At 44.4% G+C, this 23,805-nt stretch overlaps 1 protein-coding gene across 1 annotated transcript; it reads right to left on the bottom strand.

Annotated features, from left to right (window-relative positions):
- Positions 1–5,905: 5,905 nt before the first annotated feature.
- Positions 5,906–23,022, bottom strand: DDX3X (DEAD-box helicase 3 X-linked). The gene is made up of 17 exons (XM_021546157.2): positions 22,844–23,022; positions 20,779–20,836; positions 19,760–19,810; positions 15,038–15,161; positions 13,728–13,868; positions 13,541–13,640; positions 12,860–12,995; positions 12,427–12,512; positions 11,709–11,807; positions 11,473–11,633; positions 11,149–11,293; positions 10,904–11,048; positions 10,409–10,590; positions 10,201–10,318; positions 9,694–9,850; positions 8,731–8,858; positions 5,906–8,428 (listed from the first exon to the last, which is right to left on the bottom strand). Exons 1-17 carry the CDS (start codon positions 22,886–22,888, stop codon positions 8,346–8,348), a joined length of 1,959 nt encoding a protein of 652 aa, XP_021401832.1. The 5' UTR covers positions 22,889–23,022; the 3' UTR covers positions 5,906–8,345.
- Between the last annotated feature and the right edge of the window lie 783 nt (positions 23,023–23,805).

Here is a 23,805-nt window from a genome sequence, read left to right as displayed (position 1 = left end):
TTACGTATCAGATGCTGCCTGAGCAGCCCTGCAAACTATTCCTCTAGCAGCAGGCCTGTGGGAGCAGGAACATCGAGGGAAACAACAGCATGGAAAATTTCTGACTCCTGAGAAGGCAGGCAAATCTCTGAAATTGCCCAAACTAAGCAGAGGTTGCAGATGGTGGACAGAGTTTGGGAAAAAAGGAAGGGTTACCTGGTTCAGAAGGATGAGGGCAGGTATTTGGCACTCAGAGGAAAGTGTAAGTTCCTGGGCTTAGCAGACAGAGTCAGGGAAGACAGAAGGAAAACAAAATGGTTTCAGGCCAGTGGGACAAATCAACAGTAAATGACTGGTGGTCCCCAAGTCCATGGCTGGCAATTTAACACCCTACCTACACACTGATGGATATAAAACCAAGCACGGCATAGCATAATCATAGAGAATCTGGTGACTGCAAATAGAAAACCACTCCAACAGAGAAGGTTGAGTGCACCACGAAAAAGAATTTGGGTTTCCAACTGAACCATCCATGTGGAAACACATTCCTTATCCCTAAACCTATTTTATAATTAATTCACATAATTCTTGATAAGTCTTGACTTAAACTGCTTTTAGATGTTTCCATTGCTGCAAGTTCCATCTCCAATCCAATGCCTTCAGCACAAGAACTGAAAGTGAGGTAGGGATGAACCTGTATGTGGTGTCTACAGCCTGTCCTCATGGACTTCAGTTAAGAAAGATGATCAGACTTCTAAACCAAAAGCTGTGCCAATAATATTAAAAGTTCTGGTCAATAATATTAAAAGTCCTTTCCTGACATGGGAAGGAGACTCCAGTACCTAAACCAAAAAGCATGGTTTGACCTCTGGTGCATCCCAGAGTCTGCACTGAGTTAACAAGGCCCTAGAGAAGTGATTGCTGTTATCAGATATCCTTTGAGCACACATCAACAACCAGAGATGTTCTGATGTTTCCAGCTTGTTAAGACATTCATAATCCTACAGCACAGCCCAGGCCAGAAAATTCAACAGGGCACTGCAAGGTTCAGCTCTATTTGCTGCACGTTTTGGGGATGCTGTCATGGGCTGCAGCACTGAAAGCTGCCACCAGGCTGTGCAAGGCTCCTGTCAAGGGCATTTCAAAGTCACAATTAACTCCTTTAAAAACCTCCGTGTTAAGTCCTCAGAGTTTCATAGCAGGTAAAGCAAAAGTAAATCACTCTGGTGCTACAACAAAGACCAAAGAGCAGTAGCAGAAAACCTCCTAAAACCCTGGTGACCAACACCAAAGACCAAAGAGCAGTAGCAGAAAACCTCCTAAAACCCTGGTGACCACCACAAGGCTCATCCTGCATGGGGAACTCTGATTCCAAGGGAATTATTCCTGAAGGACAACGAGTCCCAAGGCAAGGGCAGTGGCTGCAGGCTGAGTGAAGTTCCCATGCTATGACCAGGAGCCTGGGCTGCTCCCAGATCCCCAGGTCATCGTGAGAGGAAGCTGATGTTTGTGCTGTCAAGAGCAACACGGGGTCACTCACTCAGAGGAGAGCTGAGTTTCCACACTAACTCGGCCACTGGCCTCTTGCTTGGCTGCTCTGCCTCCCCATTTCCTGGCAAGGCTGACCTCCTTAAAATTTTGCTGAGATTTACTCCTGAGAAGTTCTGCAGAAGCACCAGTGGTTGCAATGAGCCCATAATTTTAATTTATCCACATGAAACAGGCAAGTACTTGAGGAACTTTCATAAAGCACGCTGCGATTTGACAGTAGCCTAATTACCAGATTCCTCAGCTGTTTAAGGAGACGTGAGAAGAGGATGCATCCTTCCTCAACCAGCTGATACAGTTAGAAAATTCAGGCAAGCTTTCAAGTACATGATCCTGCTATGTTTGTAGACTCACACAATTCAACATAATTAAGTACAGTCTTTTCACCCAGAGAGTCTTAGGCATATTTCTTCATGCATAAATGGAGAGCTGGAAAAGATCAGCAAAGTGGTACTCTTGTTTCCATAAGCCAGTTCTCAGCTCTCCAGTGTTTTTATACTTCTTCAGAGAACATTTCCCTTAACCTGCATCTAATCTCTGACTAAGCTCAGCACACAAGTGGTATTTAACAAACTGCTTCCATTAAGAGTCCCAGTCCACTTAATTTCTGGCTGTTCCTTCTTTGTAAATAACCCTCAGCAATTGCTTCCCTTGCTGCACAAGAAATGCTTTCCATCACATGAGCCTCTGAGATCTCAAGTGCCATCAGAAGCAATGTTTGTTTTGACTGCAAGAAGAAACAAGTATGTAGAAAAAAAAATAAAAGTAAACAACGGAAGTTGGGTTAGAAAGAACAAGGGTAAATATTCGAGAAATGCTATCAGAAATCTCCTTTTTCTCACTTGTTAGAGTAGAATAATCAATATGCCAGGGTGTTCCATGCTCTTACTGGGCTGTCATTTTTTTAAGCTGAATGTACCTGCAAATTACTGGTTTCAAGTAGAATCTAGAAGTCTCAGGTGAGATGACAGATGAGACTGGATATTGGTGCTGCAAATGCTGATTGAAAAAGTTGATGTTTGTACACTGACAGGATGAACAAGAGACAAAAAGAACAGCTGCAGCATGATGATGTGATTGACCCCAGGTAACCCAGAGCAGCAGAACAGCTGGGAGCAGATATTTTGTGCCTTTGCCAAACCTTTTATTCTGCTTCCTTTTCAAATTTATCACTACTCCTTCTTTCCTAGTGAATCATCAACTGAAGGAGATTAGACAAGTCTTTAGCCTCTGAAAAAAACCCTGGTAATCAGGTCCCACCTGAACTGAAGCAACAGTTTCATTTTCTGCACTGAATATCTCAGCACGTAATGCCAACACTCACTCCAGGCTGTACTTCAGCCTTCCCTGCAAAGCCTGTAGTCCCTATGACCCTCAAACTCTAGTTTGCATTAAAGTCCAGTGGAAACAAAGCTTTCTTCACACCAAATACATAATTTATGGCATCACTTACTGAAACTTGCACATTAATCAGGCCCAGAAAAGTGTTAGCTGTGCTCTGAACACACTGAATGTTTATTTGAACCATGCAATTCCTTCAGCAGCAAAATTTTTTGCTAACAAATTAGATGAAGGTGAATTTCCCCTGAAGCGGCAGGACAAAGAACAAACCCTACTCTTGCTAGGATGCAAGTTTAGAGCAGAATTTCAATTATTTATAAAAACTCTCTGAGCAGATGCAGTGCCCTTAATGATTAAATATACAGCAGAATTTGGTTATCCTAAATGGACAGGCCAGACTTACAGATCCATAGCACTGAAAGCCTTTCCAGACCTTCCCTAAATAATGCCAGGAAAGAGCTAAGGACAGCAGTAGAGGAGCTCATCATGGTACATCAGCAAAAGCCCTCCCATCACTTAATCACTTACACTTTCCTGGTCTTGGCTCTCCAGGCCTGCCTCATTAACCACCAGCAGGTGACTTCAGCTTGTTAAGTGTCATCCTTCTGTGAGCACAGGATAATTACACAAACCACTTCCCACTTCCGGGGACTACTTACACAACTGCTACCCATGTTATGCACAAGGCCACTGATGTCATGAAGCAGCAGCCAAGGGGCTGACAGAACCAGACAGATCTGTACTGCTGTTTTCTGACACAAAGTGGTAACCAAGAGAAAACACAGCATGAAACTGTCACCTCAACAGCCTTGGCAATCTACCCCTCAGAAACAATCCACTTACAAGATGTGAGGTTGTTTGGGTGCTGAACAGCTCCAGCCAGGTTCACTGAAGTTCACAGAGCTCACAGCATAGCAGGAGTGAAACTCCAGAGCCGTCCTTTGCTCCCCTCCACCCAAGAATGAGCACTAACACCTGGGATTTGTAACTCAGTGTGACCTGTCATAACTGACTGCAGGCTATTTCCATAAACACATTGATTAATACGAGCAACAGCAAACACTGCACTGGATGAGGATTCACAGACTTGGCAGGCTACAGACACACAGCTTTAACGAGGTTTATAGGTAAATTTTTGCTGCCACAGCTCCAGCAGCATTCTGTTTGTACAAGCTATCTTTCCTGTGCTCAATCCTCACCAAACACAGAGTAACCAAGTCTCCCCGGCAACACCATTGCTCTCTCCACTTCTGTGAACTCCACACCAGGACATCAATCCAAGCCCCACCCCTGTCACCACAAATCAAATAGCTTCAAGACCTCTCCTTATCTGCACAGGTCACAGTGACTCACTGGCAAACAAAGAGCAGAATTTACTACAACCTTTCTGCCATAACCTCTGCCACTGTTGGCACAGGCACGTTTATTGCCCAAAGACCAGCTTTACTGCACATTTTGAAGGCCTCACAGAACAAAGCTTCACAAAGACAAATCAGTAAGCATTCTTACCATTTAATTTCACAGCCTTTTACTTTACAATTTAGGATGCCTTGCCTACCTCTTCCCAAATCTTCTCATTTACTGTGGGAAAAATGTTGCTGCCCAGTATGCCAAGAACTACTGAAATACAAACTTCCACCTCTGTGGGAACATGCCCTGTGCTTCTCTTACCCCCAGTAGCTTTGGTGTCTCAAGGCTCCTAATCTCTGTCATTTTCCCAAACTTCCATCTCCAGAGGTGATTTCCTCTAGCCTGTAGGAACAACTTCCTGAGGACCAGATTTCCTCCTTTGGTTTTCACCCACTGTGCCCACTACTGCCTTACATTAGGCCTTCCACAACCTCTGCAAGCCACGGTACAAAGCATTGCTCACAGCCCTGTGCTCCTGGGGATTTGGCTGCCAAATGACTCCTCTGCCAGGGACAAACCTAAGCTAAAGCACCAAGTGCAAATCTTTACACTCAAAGCTGGAGTTCCAGATCCCATGGGTCACCTCCACATTTCCCTTGGCGTATCCATCTCCTAAGTGTGGTTTCTAGTATTGCTGCAGATGCACAGGGGAAGAAAAACCGCCTTTGGAAGGTATTTAAGTGCACCTTGCACATCCAGGGACATCGCATGACAACACAAAGCCCTGCATGATGAGGTTAATAACTAATGCAAGTCTAAAGCAGGTAAATTTAGTGTGGTCCAGTCAGTGTGCTCAAGGCAGCTCTTCCAGCAAGCTATCCTGGGAATCAGCCATCTCCATACTCCATTATTCTCCAAGGCCCATACACAGTACAGGATTGGTGGGGTGGATTTCATTTCCTGCATGGATCCAGGATTGCAGGGGCATTTCACACCTTTACCAGTCCTTACCCCATGCCATTCACCTGCATCACACTTTTATGGATCAGAGGCCCCAGGCATTACTTTTTCCCTTCCCACCCTCTTCTTTATTCACCAGAAAATCACAAGTTTCTACTGTCATTTCAGCACCAAACTCAAAACCTAGGCTGTTTCTAAATCACTTTCAAATGAGGCAAATTTATTTCACTTTAAAGAAACTGGAAACACCTGAATCTGTTCCTTCCACTGTACTCCCTTGGATACGCCAATATTTCACCTCATTTTGGGTTCTCAATACCTAGGAACAATGAACAGGCATGACATCAAAACTTAAAGCTCTCTACAAGGCACTCCTGTGAAATTCAGAGGGACAACTGTGAGATGAAGTCCTGAGCAGCAAGGGGCTGAGGAACCAAACCCAACTCCTCAAGGTTTAATTAGGTTGTTGCAGGCAAACTTGGCTCCCCTAATGAACAAACTGAGGTGGTTTTTGTCTGTCCCACCTCTGACACTTGACAGTAACCCTGCACTGTGGGGCACAGGCCATTTTAGGTTGTCTCAGCTACAGCCCCGAGCCTGGCTGCCATCCATCACCACTGACATGTGCCACACTAGAGTCACCTGCTTCCAGAGCTGCACGTGAATGAGACTGCTGGGGCTACAGAGCTCAGAAACCAGGAGTGACGCTTCACAAATGAATAGACTGTGCAGTTCAACTTTTTTATTTTAATAAAATCAAGAATATGCACAGCACATGCAGTGCTAGCATCTAAACTAATACAATAAGCAATTCTAAACCTACAGTGACTTGAAGTTCAACTTTCACATTCAGCAAGTTTAAATCCATTCTTGCATATTGGTTTGAATCCTTGTATCTGAACTGAAAATATTGCTGGCTGATAAAACTTGCTAAAATGCACAAGTCACTGATTATGCCAATACAACAAAGATAACCACATGTTTGAGGATTGCAATGTGCCAGACATTCACTGAAAAAAAAAAAACACACAACTAAACAAAACTCACGCAACAAACATCTGAGAATCTGGACACTTCACATCAGTGTTTAGAAGTGTTTCATAAATATCTTAAGACAAGTGTATCAAAACCTTGGCATGTTTAATTTTAAGTTGCCAATTTTTGTTTTACTATCAGAAAGTTATGGCTATACTGCCAATGCCGGGTCTGCTTAATTTGACTTAAGAGTTTAATATGACTTAAACATTAAAAGCTCACACTACCCCGAAATATATAATTTCACGCATACGGTGACATTCAACATTCAAGTGCCAGTGTTTTTGTACTGTCTTTTGGTCAAGTTTCTTTAAACTTTCAAAGAATCACTTTTAGGCTTACAAAAATAAATATTTGTCAAAAATGTTCAATAAATATTACACAAAACTAGCAGCAAAAAGTATCTAGAAATCTGTCGTGTGCAAATAGTTTTCTTCCCAGCTATCATTCCCATGGTCCCAAATAAGTTTTAGAATCTATTTCCTTCTCCTTAAACAAGCTGCGTTCAATCTCCAAGAGACAAAATAAGATTGGAAGTTAAGGACACGCACACAAGACATATATAAAATTCTCTGAATGTGCAATAAAAGAAGTATTTTGTAAAAAGTTATGGGCAAAATGTACAAGGGCCTAAACCTAGACTTGAAATAGCACCATAACAAATGACCTCAATACTGTCAAGTGCACCTACTTAATAAAAGTTTTAGAACAAGGCACAATACACTTGAAAAAATCTATTGCACTTTAGGAGATTTTTGCCATTTTCCTATGCCACTGTAGATTAGTTGTTAAATGCTCTGGCCGCAAAGTTAGCACAGAAATTCCAAGTGGCAGAGGCATTTTTCTGGTGGACAATACTTATCTTTGGCCAGATTTAGCATAACAGACTATAAATACAATGGAAACCTATGCAACTAAAACTGACTAAAACTGCACTTTAATAGCAGAATTGAAACCTTGTGCAGTTTATGTACATTTCCAACCTCTGTGATCTCAGGTTTGTTTGTTACTCTTCTGGAGCCATTTTACAAAGTCTACAGTAAGCCAGTTTAACATCTCCACGCAGCTTGAACAGAGTAATGTGAATCTGCATTAAAATAAAGCCTGCTGCATAATTCTTCCTGTTCATACCCTCTTGACCAAAAAACATCAACACTAGCATGCGTTATTAGACCAAAAATTCAGTCAGGCCCTTACGGAGGACCAATCACTGCCATGGTCAGCCATTCTACCATTTCAATTTCATATGGCAGGCATTTTTAAAAAGTCTAAATAGATGAATTCTCCTAAAAACTATTTCAAGTTATCAGACCTTTAAACGTTCCCTGTAATGTTCTGCCCACATTTGGCTAGCTCACATTAATGATCTGCCTAAATATTGAAAAAGGAATTGCTGTATTTACTTGCATTAACTTCAAAAACAGTGCTTTTAATGTATGCATGTATCCATACATCATCTCATCATGACTGGAATGGCTTATTAAAGGCTATCAGGTTCTAAGTACCTATCCAGGATAGAGTGAGCAAATCAGAACTTTAACTTAGTACAGTTTTGCCACATTAGAAACTAATTGCATTGATATGCTTCAAGATGTTTTATTTTTCAAATCTGCAGGTACCAAAAGCCCTAATGCAGGCTACCGCATAAGTTTTTCTTTGTAATATTATGGATGAATCAGTGATTCCTGTTTAAGTTGTATCACACCTGTGTGCCAAGGTTTGATTTTAGCCCAAGTTCAGTAATTTTTGTTTTGTCAAAACAATTGATATCTTGAGCATTACTGAGCCAACAGGACATCAAAATAAAAGTTGTCTAAAGTTAAAGGCACAGTACATTAACAAACAAATGATCCTCAGTCACAAAATTATAAATGCAGTTTCTGGGTGGGGATGGGTGGGAGGGGAGTTAATCCTGACTACAGCAATAAGAGTCTTCAAAACCACCTTCGAGATAGGGCTACTTGTTCCTTTATTTCCATCTTGTGACCTTGAGCTCCCTTAAAAAAAATTTCAGTGGAGAATCACAGCTGGTAATGTACTGCGAGTTCTTGAAGCTACACAAGGTATAGTCTGGCTAAGTTACATGTGGTTTCCATATTAGCTTGTTTGGTGGGCTATCTGCTGCAAGCAGATCAGTTGCCCCACCAGTCCACCCCCTGGGAGTTATAGTTTCCTCCATATCCATCACTGTTGTAGAAGCCTCCATAACCACCACCTATGAAAGGCAAGAGAAAGTGATGCTTAATTAACTCTAAAGATTTGCACCTTTACAACAAGAAAACAACCCAGGTATCTGCTGTCTGTTAAAGAACCCCACCCAGCAGTACTGTCAAATGCACAACATTAAACTGACACTGGAAAAGGCAGGCAGCGTCAAACCATCAGTCAGGTAACCTGCACTGGCCTAGATCCAAGCAGGATGCTGAGACTGCATGACGAGCACCAGATGATCTCTTACTCAAACATTACATCCAGCTTTACCCCAGCCAGCACTTCGGGTGCAGCTGCCCCTCTCACCTCCGAAGCCCCTGCTGCCGCTCCCGCCGCTGCGGCTGCTGGTTGACCGGCTGCTGCTGGAGCTGCTGCTGCCGAAGCCGCTGCTCGTCCGGTAGTCCCTGGCTCCGAAGCCTCCGCTGAACCGACTGCTGCAGAGGGCAAGAGACAAAGGCTGGAGTCAAACGGGGCATTCTGAGCACTGCACACACTGAGGCTGACACACTGACTCTGGGTACCAACCACAGCTGGCCAACAGCCACTGCCGAGCTGAGCACACTTCACAAGCATCCCAAGGCTACCTTGAGCTACCTTGAAAGGTTTGATTTGGTGAAGTCTCTGCTTCCACAAGATTTTCAACCCTATCTTAGTGTTTAAGAGATGCATTTATGACTATCTCTCATTATGTACACGGTAAGTACTTTACAAACATACTGCAAAATGGAAAACAAAAAACTCACACCAAACCCAATGTGTTTGGGTCATGTTAACAACATTAAGGAAAAATGTTCTCTCATCCTACCCCTGTAAGCCATTAAACAAAGGTTTGTATTACAGAGTTTCAGGTCTCCACAGCAAAACTATTTTACAAGTGGCCTCACACCTTTATTCTTTCTCCTTGTTTTGTCAGGAGGCACTGCATTGCCTTCTCCCAAATAACAGAACAGCTGCTTAAGGTACATGCCTGGCACAGGGGAGTATGCATTTCTGTGTTTTATAGCTGCTTTTACAGTTCTAAAACTGTTTTTGATAACATCATTCTCTATCAGCTGTATCTAGCTGCTCACTTAAGAGGAAAGACGTTTTATGTGTTAATTGCCTCATGGATAGAACAAAATCAGACAGACACTGTCACCTTTGCACACACAAAGTTCAGCTTATACTGCACTTAGCATCCTCTAAGTGTATTTTCAGACTGAGAACAAATAACAGAACTGTCTCTTAACAGACTGAATATACATCTCTAGCCAAAGCAGTGCCTCTTACCTCTTAGATCGCCCACGGCTGCCTCCCCCTTTGTGATGCTGCTCATAGGCCATGTTCTCCAGCCAAGATGGTACTTCTTGCTTAGCCTCCACAAGGAGATCAAGCAAGTCCTTTGTAATGTTTATGTTCCTCTCATTGAAGAATGAAGTGGCAAGACCTGAAAGAGATGCTCAGTTTTGGCAACATGCAATTCAAGTACACCACAGCACTTACACCCATTCCACATTCCAGTTCCTTATAGCCAAGCATGAAAACACTAGAATTACTTAAGGAGAAAGCTGTTTGAGATCATTACTGCACCACAGCTAGCCACAAAATCATGTTTACTAACAGACACAGAAGACACCAGGCTTACATGTAGCAAGAGAGCCTTTTGATGGCACTTACCCAAAAGAACTGGTAAACTTTTCTCAAGTACTTATTTGAAATTTATTATTCAGCCCATAGGACTGCACTTGTCAACTTAGATATGAAGTGCTGTCTGTGAAAAGCCCAGGTGATACTTACCAAGGTTTCCTACACGGCCCGTACGGCCAATACGATGTACATACTCCTCAATGTCACTTGGCAAGTCGAAGTTGATTACATGCTTTACATTTGAGATATCCAGTCCTCTTGCTGCTACCTAGTGGTTAAATGATTCAATCAAATCTTAGTATGATTCCACAGGCCAAGAAATAGGTTCACATGGTCAAGTTGTACAGATTTCACTTACTGCTGTGGCAACAAGAATGGGGCTCTTGCCAGAGCGGAACTGGTGCAACGCTTCCTCTCTGTCCCTCTGGGAGCGATCTCCATGGATACTTGTACAGGCATAGCCCTCGTGGTACAGGAAGTCCTCAAGAGCATCTGCCCCCTTTTTAGTTTCCACAAACACCAGAGTCAAGGAATCTTTACCTAACAAAAATTAAAGCCCAGGTTAGCGGAAGAAAAGCTGCACAGACAAACACAGGCTCCACAACCTGGAGGCAGCTCCAATTCTCTGCCCATTTATTTTAAAGTAACATCACTGGGGACTGCCGTTCCCTTTTTTCATTGAAAGACATGCTTACATAACTCGATACTGCCATTTAACCAGTGCAATACATTCACTGCATGTCAACAAACTATCCTTTAATTTACCCAATCAATAGAAATTCTTACTGTTCGAGTCATTACATTTGCCTATTCTAAAATTTGCCTCATTTGCTTATCTGCTGCTATTCTTTACCTGTGGCATTTAGCAGGTCAAGCAGGAACGATCGTTTGTCTGGTTCTTCCACCCAAACTACTTTCTGTGTGATGTTCTCAGATGTAGAACCTACTCTGCCAACAGCCAGAAAGATGTATTCATCGAGGAAGTCACGAGCAAGCATCTAAAAAGCAGGAGGGGAAAAAAAAAAAAAAAAATCAGTATCAAGTTATTCCCTCCTTCCAAAGGCAGAATTTCTTTGGCCTTACAAGTTTTTCAAGTACCTGGATTTCCTTGGGGAAAGTAGCACTGAACATCATGGTGTGACGAACCCCCTTTGGTGGCATAGTATCTTGTTCAACAATTCGACGAATTTGAGGTTCAAACCCCATATCAAGCATTCTGTCAGCTTCATCAAGGACTAGGTACCTAAGCAGCAGTAAAAAAAAACATCTTCAGAACATTTTTCTGTAAGTTGTGCTCTGGTGTCTGCACCGAGTTACAAATCCTAAACTAGATATTTAGACAGTCCAAAAGCTACAATCTGAGGTCCTTAACTGTAGCCTGCTTCAAGTCATTTGTACACGGACAAGCAACACTTTGCTTACTTGCAGAAATCCAGCCCAATCTTTCCTCTCTCCATCATATCAACCAGTCGTCCTGGAGTTGCTACAAGCAAGTGACATCCACGTTCTAAGTCACGGATCTGCTGGCCAATGTCTGCACCACCATATACAACACAGGGGCGAACTCTGGAGCGGTATGCAAACTGTAAAGCAGAGTAAGTTAGCATCAAGAAAAATTCTGCTTGAGCTATGTTATAATAATAAACTGTCAGATATACCTTTCTGGCTTCCTCATAGATCTGCACAGCCAACTCTCTAGTGGGAGCCAAGACCAGTGAGATTGGATATTGCTTACGGCGCCCATATCTCCCATTCTCCTGAAGAGAAAAACAACCTTGGCATGAGCATCCAGAACACAAAGAGAAAGAAAAAAAGCTACTATAAGCAGTATTTAAGAAAAGTGACCAAGTTTAAGAAAGATAAAGCATGGCTGAGAGCAAATTTGAGTACTAGCCCTCAAGACAGCCCTATTACACTGCCCAAGATTCAGCTATGGGTTATTATGGCAACAGCTGCACAATCCTGGTCTCTACAAAGAGCACTGCAAACCCAAACTTCAGAAGCAGAGAGAGAAGTAATAGCCACAGAACCAGTTACTTCCTATTCTGAAATGACTGACATAGATGTGTGACCAAGCAGCTTTTTGTAGCAAGGAAGTGTCTTTTAAACTTATGCAATAACAAAACCATTCATTAAAGAAAAAAATTGGATAGTTATGCATCCAGCTCTTCAGGTAGAATAAAAAGTAATCCACAGCCTGGATTTTTTAACAGAAACACCTAAAGTCTTCTAGAAGTTGAGATGCTTGGCTATCATACCCAAAATAACGACAACATTCAAGACCGCAGCACACATCAGCTCACATGGGGAGGAAAAAAACCCCCAAATCTATGACATTGGTCATTGCTTTCCCAGACTGGGTATTTGAATACTTGCCTTCATTGCTCTCAAGGCATCACCAGGGCCATCTGCATATATCTGGCTCAGTATTGGTAGAAGAAATGCAGCTGTTTTCCCAGACCCTAGTAAAATACAAGCCAGTATTATTAAGTTACTATCAACTACAGCACTAACCCTGTATCAGCAGCACATTCCCAGTTACACCTGCACTGGACTGTGGCTGCTACTTGTGGTGGAACACCCTCAGCAGCCCAAAACCCTGAAGCAAATGTGGTTTAAGACATGATCACATCTCAGGATGAACACAGTAAATCTAGTCAAGTCACATCTAAAGCAGATTCAAGACTAAAACTAAAATTAGCTTCCAACACACAACTATTTCTACACTGCACAGGAGGTTCTGCCTTTTGCCTGCAGTAATACAGGACCCCACTTCTACTGTGACAAAGAAGCAGAGTTATTGACTTACCTGTCTGAGCACAGGCCATTAAGTCTCTCTTTTCTTTAATAATAGGTATTGCATGTTTCTGGACTGGAGTAGGACGGGTGTAGCGTGTGAGTTCAATGTTTCCCATGATAATTTCTCCCATGTCAACATCACTGAACTGCAAGATATTTAAAAGCAGTATAATCAGAATACTTCTCTTCAACCACCATATAACACAACATTCAGTTTAACAAGTCATTTATAAGGTAGCTCTAGTTTCAGCCCTTCATGTAGAAATTGCCTATGAAGTTACAGTCACATAGATGCTTAGTCCAGTTTTCTAAGCAATTCTTAAAAAGCCAGCCAAGCCTGAATTGCAGACTGAACTAGCACACACACTGTGCTTAGCCTAACACTGTCCATGCCTTAGCAGCTGCTCCCCAATCAGCACCTCCAATCACTTCCACTTTTTCACAGGTTCACTGTTTAAGGACAAATTACAGTTAAAAAGTAAGCTATTGAGTGTTAACTGAAAGAGCTTACACAATTTCTTCCCTTAGTTCATCATATGCAACCCTCTTCAGCAAAACAGCTTAGCTGTAGGAAGGGAAAACAATGTTTCCTTTCCTCCCTAAACTCCAGACATCAAGACATCAAAGCTACCCATGGCAAAATAGTCACTATTGCATATATTAGCAAAACAGACTTAAAAAAACAACTTACACTTTCAATATGTGGAGGACAGTTGCTGCCTGTTGCTTCAACAGGAATATCATCATATTTCTCAAAGTTAATGCCAGTATTGCTTCCTGAAAAGAGTTCCCTAAAAACAGAAGAGAAAAGTTTTTACTTGCTGGAATTATCAAGAGACCCTCTCCCTCCCATTAATCAGCAGTATTCCATGACTTACTGTTCTAGGCGTTCACTTGGGGGGAGAGGCTTGGACCAGTCATCCTCATCTGATTTGTCACACCAGCGGCTGTTCCCGCCGCGGTCAAATCTGCCGAAGCCGCTCCGGTCATAGTCCCCGCCTCTGCCACGCTCCTCGTATCTAAACACAGCACGAGAATCAGACCACCCTTCCCAGGCAACAGGGGGTACTGACGTGCAGAATCAAAGCCATAACAATGCAGCACTGTATGCTCTGTGTATTACACACACAGCTGTGGAACAGTTCAAAATCATCAGGTTATCTACACTTGCTTCTTGACCTAAGCACAGAAATTAGCCCTGGCCATCAGACCAGGTCACATTTTTCTGTGTCAGAACAGAGAGTTTGTCATGACTTCAGAGCTCAGTTTGGCCTAACACAGTGAACTCTTTATCACCAGTTTTATTTGATTAAGCATAACGAATGTAAACAGCTGTCTGCCAGTGGAGCTGCAATCCAAGTTGCTCAGTCTTTGCAATTTCTTTGTAGGGTGCTCTGTTTAAACTGCCTAAGCACCATTAATTTGTAATCCCCCCATCCTTTCCTCTGCCTCATTCTACACAGGTTTCCCATGTCCAGACAAAACCCTTCAGGGCTGCAATTTGTTCCTTCCCCACCGCACATCATGTGACCAAATACCTCCATTATGTCATACAATTATTTCATAAAGAGGGAGCTCACCTGTATTACTGACTTGGAAAGAAGGTGGAAGAAGTCCTTACCTCAACTGTTTAGTTTTTGGCCTGGTAAATCATGTTTGAGAAAAGTCTGGATACAGGACTAGGTCAGCTTTACTAAGTAGTCGGTAAAGGTCACTCTCACCACACTTGTGCATACAACGCATGATGTGTGTAAGACTGCTCAAGTAAGGCAGAGAACCTGCAAGAGTCTCACCCAGTTTTATTAACTACACTTTTCAAACAAGAAAAAAAAATTGAAATTTAAAAAAAAAAATCCATAGTGATGCATTGTGTGTGCTCCCAACAGCTCTTCATGGTTCTCCTGGAAGCAGCCACCCACCTAGCACTTCTTTGGTGAACACTGAAGTCAGCCAGACACTACAGCTGCAGTGAGTGGCTGGTGGCAGACTACAGGGCACATTTTTCAACATGCAAGTTGCCCATCCTTGAAATCATGTAGCTTTAAAAGCAAGGCTCTCTCTCCCTCTGTCCTCCCTCCCACCTCATGCTGCTCACACCTGGAACTCTGATTTTGACATCAAGATTACAAGTGCAGTGCTAGAGCCGAGGCAGACTTCGTGTGCACCACCCAGACAAACAAGCACTTGCCTCCCTCCTCTGGATCCGGTCCCGCGGTCGAAGAAGCTGGATTTGGCGTCGCGGTCGGAGCGCGCACCGAAGCTGCTGTAGGCATCCTTGTCTCGTCTGGAGCTCCAGCCGCCGCTATCGAAACCTGGCAGAGAAACGCATTTCAGCCACACATGGCACAGTCCAGGCTTTTGCAAGAAAAAAACACTTCTGTCCAGGAAGCCTTCACTGAAAGGTCTGTGGGACTGAATTCCTTCTCAAACAGAATATCCATATATGTTAAAACCAGCTCAACAAGGAACTGAGCATTTCTAACCACCCATCAGAACTGAAATTTCTCCCTGCATGTACAAACACATTGGGTTTTTTCAAAAAACACACATTTGCCTTAATACAAGTATTTCAGAAGCCTACCCTGGAAAGCCGAGTATCAGAAGAAACTTTAAGATGCCAAGTCTTGCCAAGCCTCATCTATGTCATCTCTCCAACACAAATCCTTGACTACACATTTAATTTTTGGAGGTTAACAAGGCCTCTCAGAGATCAATAAATGGTATCAGAAATGCAAATAGAGCCCAGACAACATACTGCAAGTACACAAAGCAATGGGATCTGCACAGACTATAACTAACAACACCATACTCAGAGAAGAGAAGGTATATGGAGCTCTTCACAACAAATTAACCACACTGAATTTTTCTATAGCACTTTCACCTTTGCCTACAGTAGGTACCTACTTATGGATGTTAACTCAAAAGAATACAAAGTGCCTCAGAGCTTGCCAATATCAGAGTAAAAAACCCTCACTTTTATTCTGCTTACCAGGGCCTGTGAGGTAGCAGAAACACAAAGCTTTAAACACTGCTCTGGTACTGGACTAAGAAATTGTAAATTCTCTTTCAGAGGTCCTACCTCCCCAACTTTGTGTAGGATATTTTATCTCAGCTATGGGATTCCAACAGAGAGTAAGTTAAATAACAGAACAGATAAACAAATAATGTCACTCTTATAAGCATGCTTTGCCAGCTCCACAGCACAAAACCGGTCCAGACCTATTCATGAGACAATAACAGCAACCACACAACAAATTCATTCCAAAGAAAGGGGTTGTTCTAGGCCCAGTCTCTCTGAAAAGGTTTTGTTACCAGAATTACCCTGCCTTTTGTTATGTTCTCTGAAGTGCCATTCACCTTGCCTCTCTTTTTTGGAATTAAGAAATTCTAGTATCCAGGATTCAGGAATGTACTAGTCACAAGGGAACTTTAAAACTACTGTGATAACTAACTCTTTTGTCTGGATAACTGAAACAGACAGCAAAAATAATCCATCCATGAAGTTTTAGCACACAAGATCATGGAACACACTTCCAAGACCTCCAAAATGCTTTAGAAGCAGTATTAGTCCTTCAAGATATTAACTTCAAGCAAGTTATTTTGGTTTGTTTAAAATACAGCTAAATACAGTTTTTATTACGAGTAACTTTCAGGCCACTTCAACTATTTGGATATGTCATCCTGCCAAGGCATCTAAGAGCAGTGGTACTAACAGAGCCATCCTCAGGGACACAGACAGATGTAGCTTTTCTATCAAGCTTGAGAAGCTCAAAGAGTCAAAATTTTATACTCCAAATACCTCACAAAGCAACCTCATTCCCCTAGCTTATTATAGCACTCATTTCTGAAGCTGGTACCTTGCCATAATTTTAAGGTAATTTCTACACTGAAGACAGGTGTGCACATCCTCCAATTCCAGGACTTTCTTTCAGGCTGGCATTTCTACTCTGACTTTACCTGTGGATCAGCACACAACACAGGACCAGGCCATACAAGTCAATTCTAAGTAAATTACAGGCATAATAGTCAGAATTTCAGACACCAAATGGTAAATTAAAACTGGAAGTAAATGCCCTGAGAAAACCTGTAACATATCAGAGATCAATTTCACTTTAGAGAATGACCACAATGCTGTGCAAAGACTACCAGGAAATTCCTTAAAATGTCAATGTTTTTGGTTTTTTAAATTAAAAACCTGTAGAGATTCCAAGCACATCTTGCAGGGATAAGAACTCACTAAGTTAATCAACCTCCAGAGCAGTTCTGTACTCCTTGCACCTATGAACAGCATTACAATTGTCCATGTGTCTCCCCCAACCAGCATTTCAATTCACATTTTCTAACACTAACACAAATCACTGCCAGTTCCTTGAAAACCTGCCACATACAGCAGTAATACTTTTTTTTTTAATATGGTAGAAATAGAATGATAGATTCCTTTAGGGAGGGTGACTTTTAAGATGAGTTCTTAACATTTACTTTTTCATCTACTATAGATCAGATTACAGTTTAAAATATCCAGAAGCTGCTTCTAGGAAGTTTAAGAAGAAACTTACATGACAACAAGCTTTAGTATTATTAAGTGAGCTCATGGAGCAAGACACTTCAGGCCAGGCAGCCCTGCATACTGAGCTCCCACTGCTGAGAAACAGAACTGCCATTAATTAAGTAACGTAAGGACATTATTTTTATGCAGGCTGCTAACTCCTGCAGTTCTGTACTGCCCTACTCCCCACTTACTAAGCTAAGAGATTAGTATTAGTGGGACAGATCTGGAGCTAAATGGAAGAGTTTTTTCCAATCAGGTTACCACACTTGTAAGGCTGCTTCAAGAGTTTGTTGTGTGGTTAAACACTGCTATGATGCAAGGTTACTGCCTCATGTCTAAGCTTTGAAAAATCTGTCATTAAAAATTCCAAGGAGCAGCCAAAATGCAGAAGTTCCAACGCAGCTGAAGAAATCACTGAGATATGTAAACAGAAGCAAACATCTCACTAATGGAAGTACAACTGCAGAACAGACTTCAAATCATCCTACAAGATAGCTCAGCTTTACAAGCCCAAACTCATGATGCTTCCAACAAGGTGCTGAACTGTAACTTTTCTATTCAGCAATTACAAACCTTGTCACGGGGAACCAGGAAGATGCCAGTGGCACAGCACCCAGACAGGGTTAAAGGCAATTTTCAAACACTGGGTCTACCAAGGCAAGTTGGCAGCCAGAATTCTATTAACTGGACAAGCCACAGGTCAGCTTTGGAACTCATGACGTATTTACCTTTTTGCAAGGTGAAGTTGAAGTCCCCAGAAAAGCCTCATGCAATCAGAACCCACACTGCCATGTCTGAACTCTGGTCTTGCAAATAATAAAGTACAATGCCAGTCCTACACATGATAGGTCATGGAAGAACTCAAGGTTAATGCATCTTTTACCCACAAAACATAGGTAGCCAACATCATACAAGAAGAAGAAATCTACGAACAGCAAATGTTCACAACCACCTTAAAGCTGTTCCCTGCTTTTGAGAAACCTGCACATTCTTCAGATTTGGCAAGTCAGTTTCTTGCAAGACTGCTCATATTTGAGGTCACTGTGACTGGGAACAAGAGCACTGAACTGGCTGCCAACCAGTCCTTCTCCTTTTCTTTTTCTGGTAACATGCTGCTCATCACTTGCTGCTTCAGGCCATACTTCTCTCACATAACAAAAAAAAAACAAACCCAAACAAAAGAAAATCCCAAACAACCCCAGAAAAACAGAAAACAAAATGGAAAAAAAAAAAAAAAAAAAAAAAAAAAAAGTGAAAACCCCAAACAAGCCCCTGAACACCCAGAAAACCCACTAGTAGCTTGGACACATAAGAAGGCAAGACAGAAACAAACCGGTCTTTCTTCAAATGGTTTGAAGGTAGAATGGAGCATTTTCATCTGGTCAGAGTTAAAGTGACATAGCTCCAAAAGCACTGAGATATATTATAATATAATTATTGCCCTCCCACCCACTCATAATGGAAGCCATCCTCCTGCAGTATTTAAAAGAATCTGTGGAAGTTTACAGCTTTAGAAACAGATGAGATCCAAGTCCTCCCATGCTACAAAACCTCAATTCTTTACGTTGTAGCACTGCAGGAAGCATTTTAGCTGCTGCACTCCGGTATATTTTAATAGGTGTTAGAGGAAATGTTTCTCTCATATCCACCCAAGTCACCAGACATGACAATGTGTGCTGCAGCACGTGCCCCCTTGGGATCTTCCACAGAAAGGCCGTGATTTACTTCACTGAGGTGTTCCAAGAAACTGTGCTTCTGTATTATGTTCCGTTTAGAGATTCAAATGGAAGATGGAAGTGCCAATTCTCAGCATAAACCCCTATGTAAACATATAACCAAGACAAATTATGTACTTTTTGTCTGCTTCACCAACAGCCTGCATTTCCTTCTTGAAGTATTCCCAGGGGCTTCCATAAAAACTGCAGGAAGTTGAACAGGAACAACATCTCTTTGTGTAAAGATATGCACTTACTAAGTGCAACTGTGCTGTATGTTCATAATAAGCAATTGACTGGTGTAAGTTCTACAACACAGTCACTAGCAGAAAAACTAGTACCCACCAACCCTCAAGATTACACAGCAAGTTAAGATGGGAGACTCCATCTTGCTTCAGTCACAGCTAATTGTTACACAGACACAGAAGGCATTTTATCAGTCAGATACTGAACTTGAGCTTAGGATCTAAGTTGGTGAAGGGATCTAGAAGAGCACGCTAAAAGCGGAAGATAAAGGTGCCATGTTTTGCACAAGACAGTCAAGCAGGCTGTGTAATTGCCTTCAGCAGTATGTCAGAACCTCTACAGTCTGCTCCTTGAGATGCAAGAGCCAGTTAGGTGTTGCCACAGTGTTTCTGATACATACCCTGTTTTGAGGCTTCCCTGTTCCGCAAGTGAGGAGGAATGTATCGGCCTTCTAAAGGACAAAAGAAAGGCAGTGTTACAGGCCCGTGGCGTCAGCACATCTTGAAATGCTCATCTTGTCAACAACAGCTTCTGCTTAGTAAAAGCATCTGCCCTTAAGGCCTCTTACAGCAGTTTAAACAACAATCCTTTCATACAGCACTTGGTAGCATGCTCTCAGTTGAAGTTTAAAGGTCTTGCATACCCATTTAGGCAGCTGGTTTAAGGCACAGATGTCTTGTGCTCCTCTGACGGAATCACACACCCATTTATGGGTGTTGCACTATGACAAAAGCCTGCCTTCCTAGAACCCACTCAGGCTTACACTGGTGCCAGATACTTGAGCAGCTCAAGACATTTACTCTGACATTCAAATACTGGCACTCACAGTATTACTACCAGTATTTTTCCTTCCCCTCAAATTCACCCATCCCCTCCATTCAGCTCAGATCAAACCAGAGGCCACAACCAACGGCCTCTGAATATTATTCCTCATTTACAATCCAGAATCATTTGTCTGCTAAAGCAACATGAGAAAATACCAGCCACAAGCTCAATGAGAATTCCTCCTAAGATTCTCCCCTCTTAACATCCTATAGCCTTGTATATCAATATCACTTTCTATTCAGTGAATTGAAATCACTTACAGTTGACATTCCTACTCTACCTGGTATTTTAAGACAAATCACCACATTACTACAGTCTGCCTCAGATGAGAGACAACTGAAAATCTGGGACAGAACTGGAACACTGAGTTCTCTCAAGCTAATTAAGTGCTTCAGAAGTGTGCACACATACTGTACCACTAGAAAATTAAGTGGTTCTATCTAAAACACACAATGTTTTCAAAGGAATCTTAACTGGTAACCTCCTATTTCCTCATCAGCCTCTGTATACTCTGGCTTTAGAAACTGCTTTTCACAGCTGCAAGCCCCCAATTTCTAAAAGTGTTTGTAAGCTTGAGAATTTGCATATACTTACTGCTTGTAGAGCTTCCTTCAGTCTGAGAGTCTGAGGAATTCAAGTCTAGACCAGAAAACTAGAAGAAATAAGACAAGTATCAACATGTTTTACCATGAATTTAGGCTAAGATACAAAAAACCTTTTCATTTATCAGAAACAAGCTACTGCAAAATCTTTTTTTATATCGTGCCAAATTAGGCCTCCTATTATTACTCAGGTTGTACAACCTTTAATGTTTTTGTACCCACCAATAAACAGACACCCACACGGGCAGCAGGTCAGCAGAGTATCTCACACCCACCAAATCACTACCACAGACTTCTGCTTCACACTACATGCAGGCTCTGAAGAGCCATTTTAGATAGACTGAATTTCAGTCTATTTCAGTCAAATGCATTTGGATTTGGGTCAGTGATAGTTTTTGTTTTGTTTCGTTTTTTCTACAGAAACTTCAGCACAAGTAATGCCAATTTATTCGGGCACTTTACTTGTACAGACGCAAGGTATTTTTAGCTGCATTAATACTACTGCGACATTACAGTCTTCAAGCTTAAGGCAACTACTGTTCCCAAAACATTAGGTGATGTCTGCTGACATCTTCAACAAACACAATTTTTGGGTTGTTTTTTCCAAAAAAATCTCAGCCTTTACAGCCTTCGATCTCGCAGGAAAGTTTTCCATAAGATGTTCAGTTCATGCAGTGCTGGTGTGCCACTCGGAGTCAAACACAGTATGGACTAATTTCAGCAGAAAGCAGTGGGAAACTAGCAAAGCTTACGAACCAACTTATTACAGTTGTTTGCCTGCATACCAGAAAAATAAGGCACGTTTAAATACAAATAAATTTTATATTGCACGGAAGGATTTTCCAATACGAGCCGAATTAATCCAAAGCAGACTCCAATGCACTGTCCTTTCTGGCGTTCAGCTACATAAGCTGCCGCCCAAAGACGTTCAATTCTTTAAGAATTCTCCCACGGCTGACCTCGTAACATCCTCTTTAAAGCTACCACTTAAAACGCCATCTTTCTAGCTGATTGCAGCATCAACGCAGGGCTTATTGTCAACAGCGTTTTAAAGCTCGCTACGAGGTCAAGGCGGCTCTCCACAATCAACGAGAAGAGAGGGATCAATCTTCTCGCCCTGCATCTTCGCGGTGGGGGCATCGCTCCGCCGGCGGTGGCGCAGCCCCGGCGCCATCTCAGTGCGGCACTGCGGCCGGGCTCCCGGCGCAGCGGGAGCTAATCCGGCTGCCGGCGCCGTCACGTGCGGCGCGGGGGGAGCGCGGGGGCCGAGGCGGAGGGAGGGAAGGGCCTCTCCGTGACCTACTTCGCGGGACCGGCCGCAGCTCGTGGGGCTCTTCCTGCCCCTGCCGCCTCGCCCGAGGGTTAGATGACCATCGATCCCAACCAGCGCGGGGGGGGGGTGTAGGAATGAAATGGAAGAAATTAATACAAAATGGTGCGGATCAACGCAAGTCCAGGCCCAACTGCGTCACCGGGGCCCGGCAGCACCGGAGCTCGAACAAAGGCGGCCGGCAGCGCCGCCTCCCCGGGGAAGGGGCGTCACACAAAGCGCCGTGTCGTGTGTGTGTTCCCCCTTCCCCCGCCCCGCACAATGGCGGCCATTGACCGCCCCTTCCTCCTCCTCCTCCTCCTCCCCGCTGCAGTTCCCGCCGCGGCCGCCGGGCGCCGCCGCCGCTCCCGGCGCTCCCACACAAAGCGGGTCCGAGCGCGGCGCGGGGGCCGCGGGGCCCGAGCGGGAGCGGGGCCGGGCCGGGCGGCACCGGCGGCCCCGCTACGCCGCCCCGGCCGCGGGGACAGCGCGGCCGCGCGGGGCGGCCCGGCGCGGCGCGGGGCCGCCGCACGGCGTTAACTGCGCAACGACCGAGTGCGCCACAACAGGCCGCGCGGGGGGAGGTGGGGGTTACCGCGGGGCTTCTTGCGACGTGACCGCCGGGAAGCGAGAAACGGAGCCCCACGTGAAGACTCCCGGCTGTCCCTGCCGCCCTCCCTGCCCCGAGAGCCTCCGCCGCGCGCCTCCTCCGGGTAACGGAGCGGCCTTTCCGCTTCTCGTCCCTCACCTGCTGGTCTAGACTGAGGGCATTTTCCACCGCCACATGACTCATAACGAGAGATCGGTCTCGGGCTCGTCCCGCTCCGCCTCGAGAAATGGGGATCCGCTGGGCCGGGAGGTCGCTGCCGTGGGTGTCGCTGGCTCCGCCACGAATCGCTGCCCTGACTGAGCCCCCCCCGCCGCGGGCCCGGCCTTTATATATACCCCGCCCCCCGCGCGCCCTGCTGCGCGCGCTGACCTCAGCGCGCACGGCGACCGCCTCCCCCCCGCCCTCTCTTCCCGGTACTCTCGCGAGAACTCCGCGCAGCCCAGTGGCCGGTGATGGACGCGCTCCCGCAGATGTCGCGAGACTTCGGGGCGCCGGGCCCGTGTGGAGTCTCCGGCGGTACCGCGAGGTTTCCCCTCCCCCCGCTCCCGCCCGGCTCTGCTCGGGAGGAGAGCGGCGGCGAATTCTCGCGAGATCACGACCCCCCCCCCCCCCCCAACACACAGCCTGCGCCGCGCCGTCCTTTTGTTCGCCGCTCTCGCGAGAGCGTCCCCCGCGCGCGAGATGCCGCTAGGAGGAGGCGGGGCCCTGGGTCACGTGGGCGGGCGGCGCCGCCATCTTGTCGCTCCCCCCTCAGGGGCAGTGGCGCAGCGCGTAATGGCGGCGCGGCGGGAGGAGGGGCGGCGGCGCCCAGAGCACACCGGCCTCCCTCCCCGTCTGCCCCCAGAGCAGGCCTGGACACGCCAGCCTGCTGCTTTGTAGGGCTCAGACCATCCCCTGTGCTTGCTGCCCTGTGAGATGCTCCCCCCAGCAGTCTACTGGTGGGTTCCAGTAGTCATTGCACATCTTCATCAGCTCTTTCTCCAAGCCCCTTAGCCATCAAACGTACTGACGTGCCAAAGGACTGCTCTTATTTTCCCTGTAGCATCAGTTTTGCCAGCTATCTCTACATCCACAAATAGCCCCACCTTGGATCAGGACTT

The sequence above is a fragment of the Lonchura striata genome, chromosome 2 (assembly GCF_046129695.1).
Source record: "Lonchura striata isolate bLonStr1 chromosome 2, bLonStr1.mat, whole genome shotgun sequence".
NCBI lineage: Eukaryota > Metazoa > Chordata > Aves > Passeriformes > Estrildidae > Lonchura > Lonchura striata.
This window is presented reverse-complemented; position numbering and strand designations above follow the sequence as displayed.

Excerpts from the sequence above, each read along its gene's own strand:
- DDX3X (XM_021546157.2), bottom strand. The coding sequence starts at position 22,888 with ATGAGTCATGTGGCGGTGGAAAATGCCCTCAGTCTAGACCAGCAG. Across the intron at positions 11,049-11,148 it reads CTTTCCCCAAGGAAATCCAG|ATGCTTGCTCGTGACTTCCT; the intron begins GTACTTGAAAAA and ends CCTGCTTTTTAG. Across the intron at positions 10,591-10,903 it reads TGACCTGCTAAATGCCACAG|GTAAAGATTCCTTGACTCTG; the intron begins GTAAAGAATAGC and ends AATTTTTGTTAG.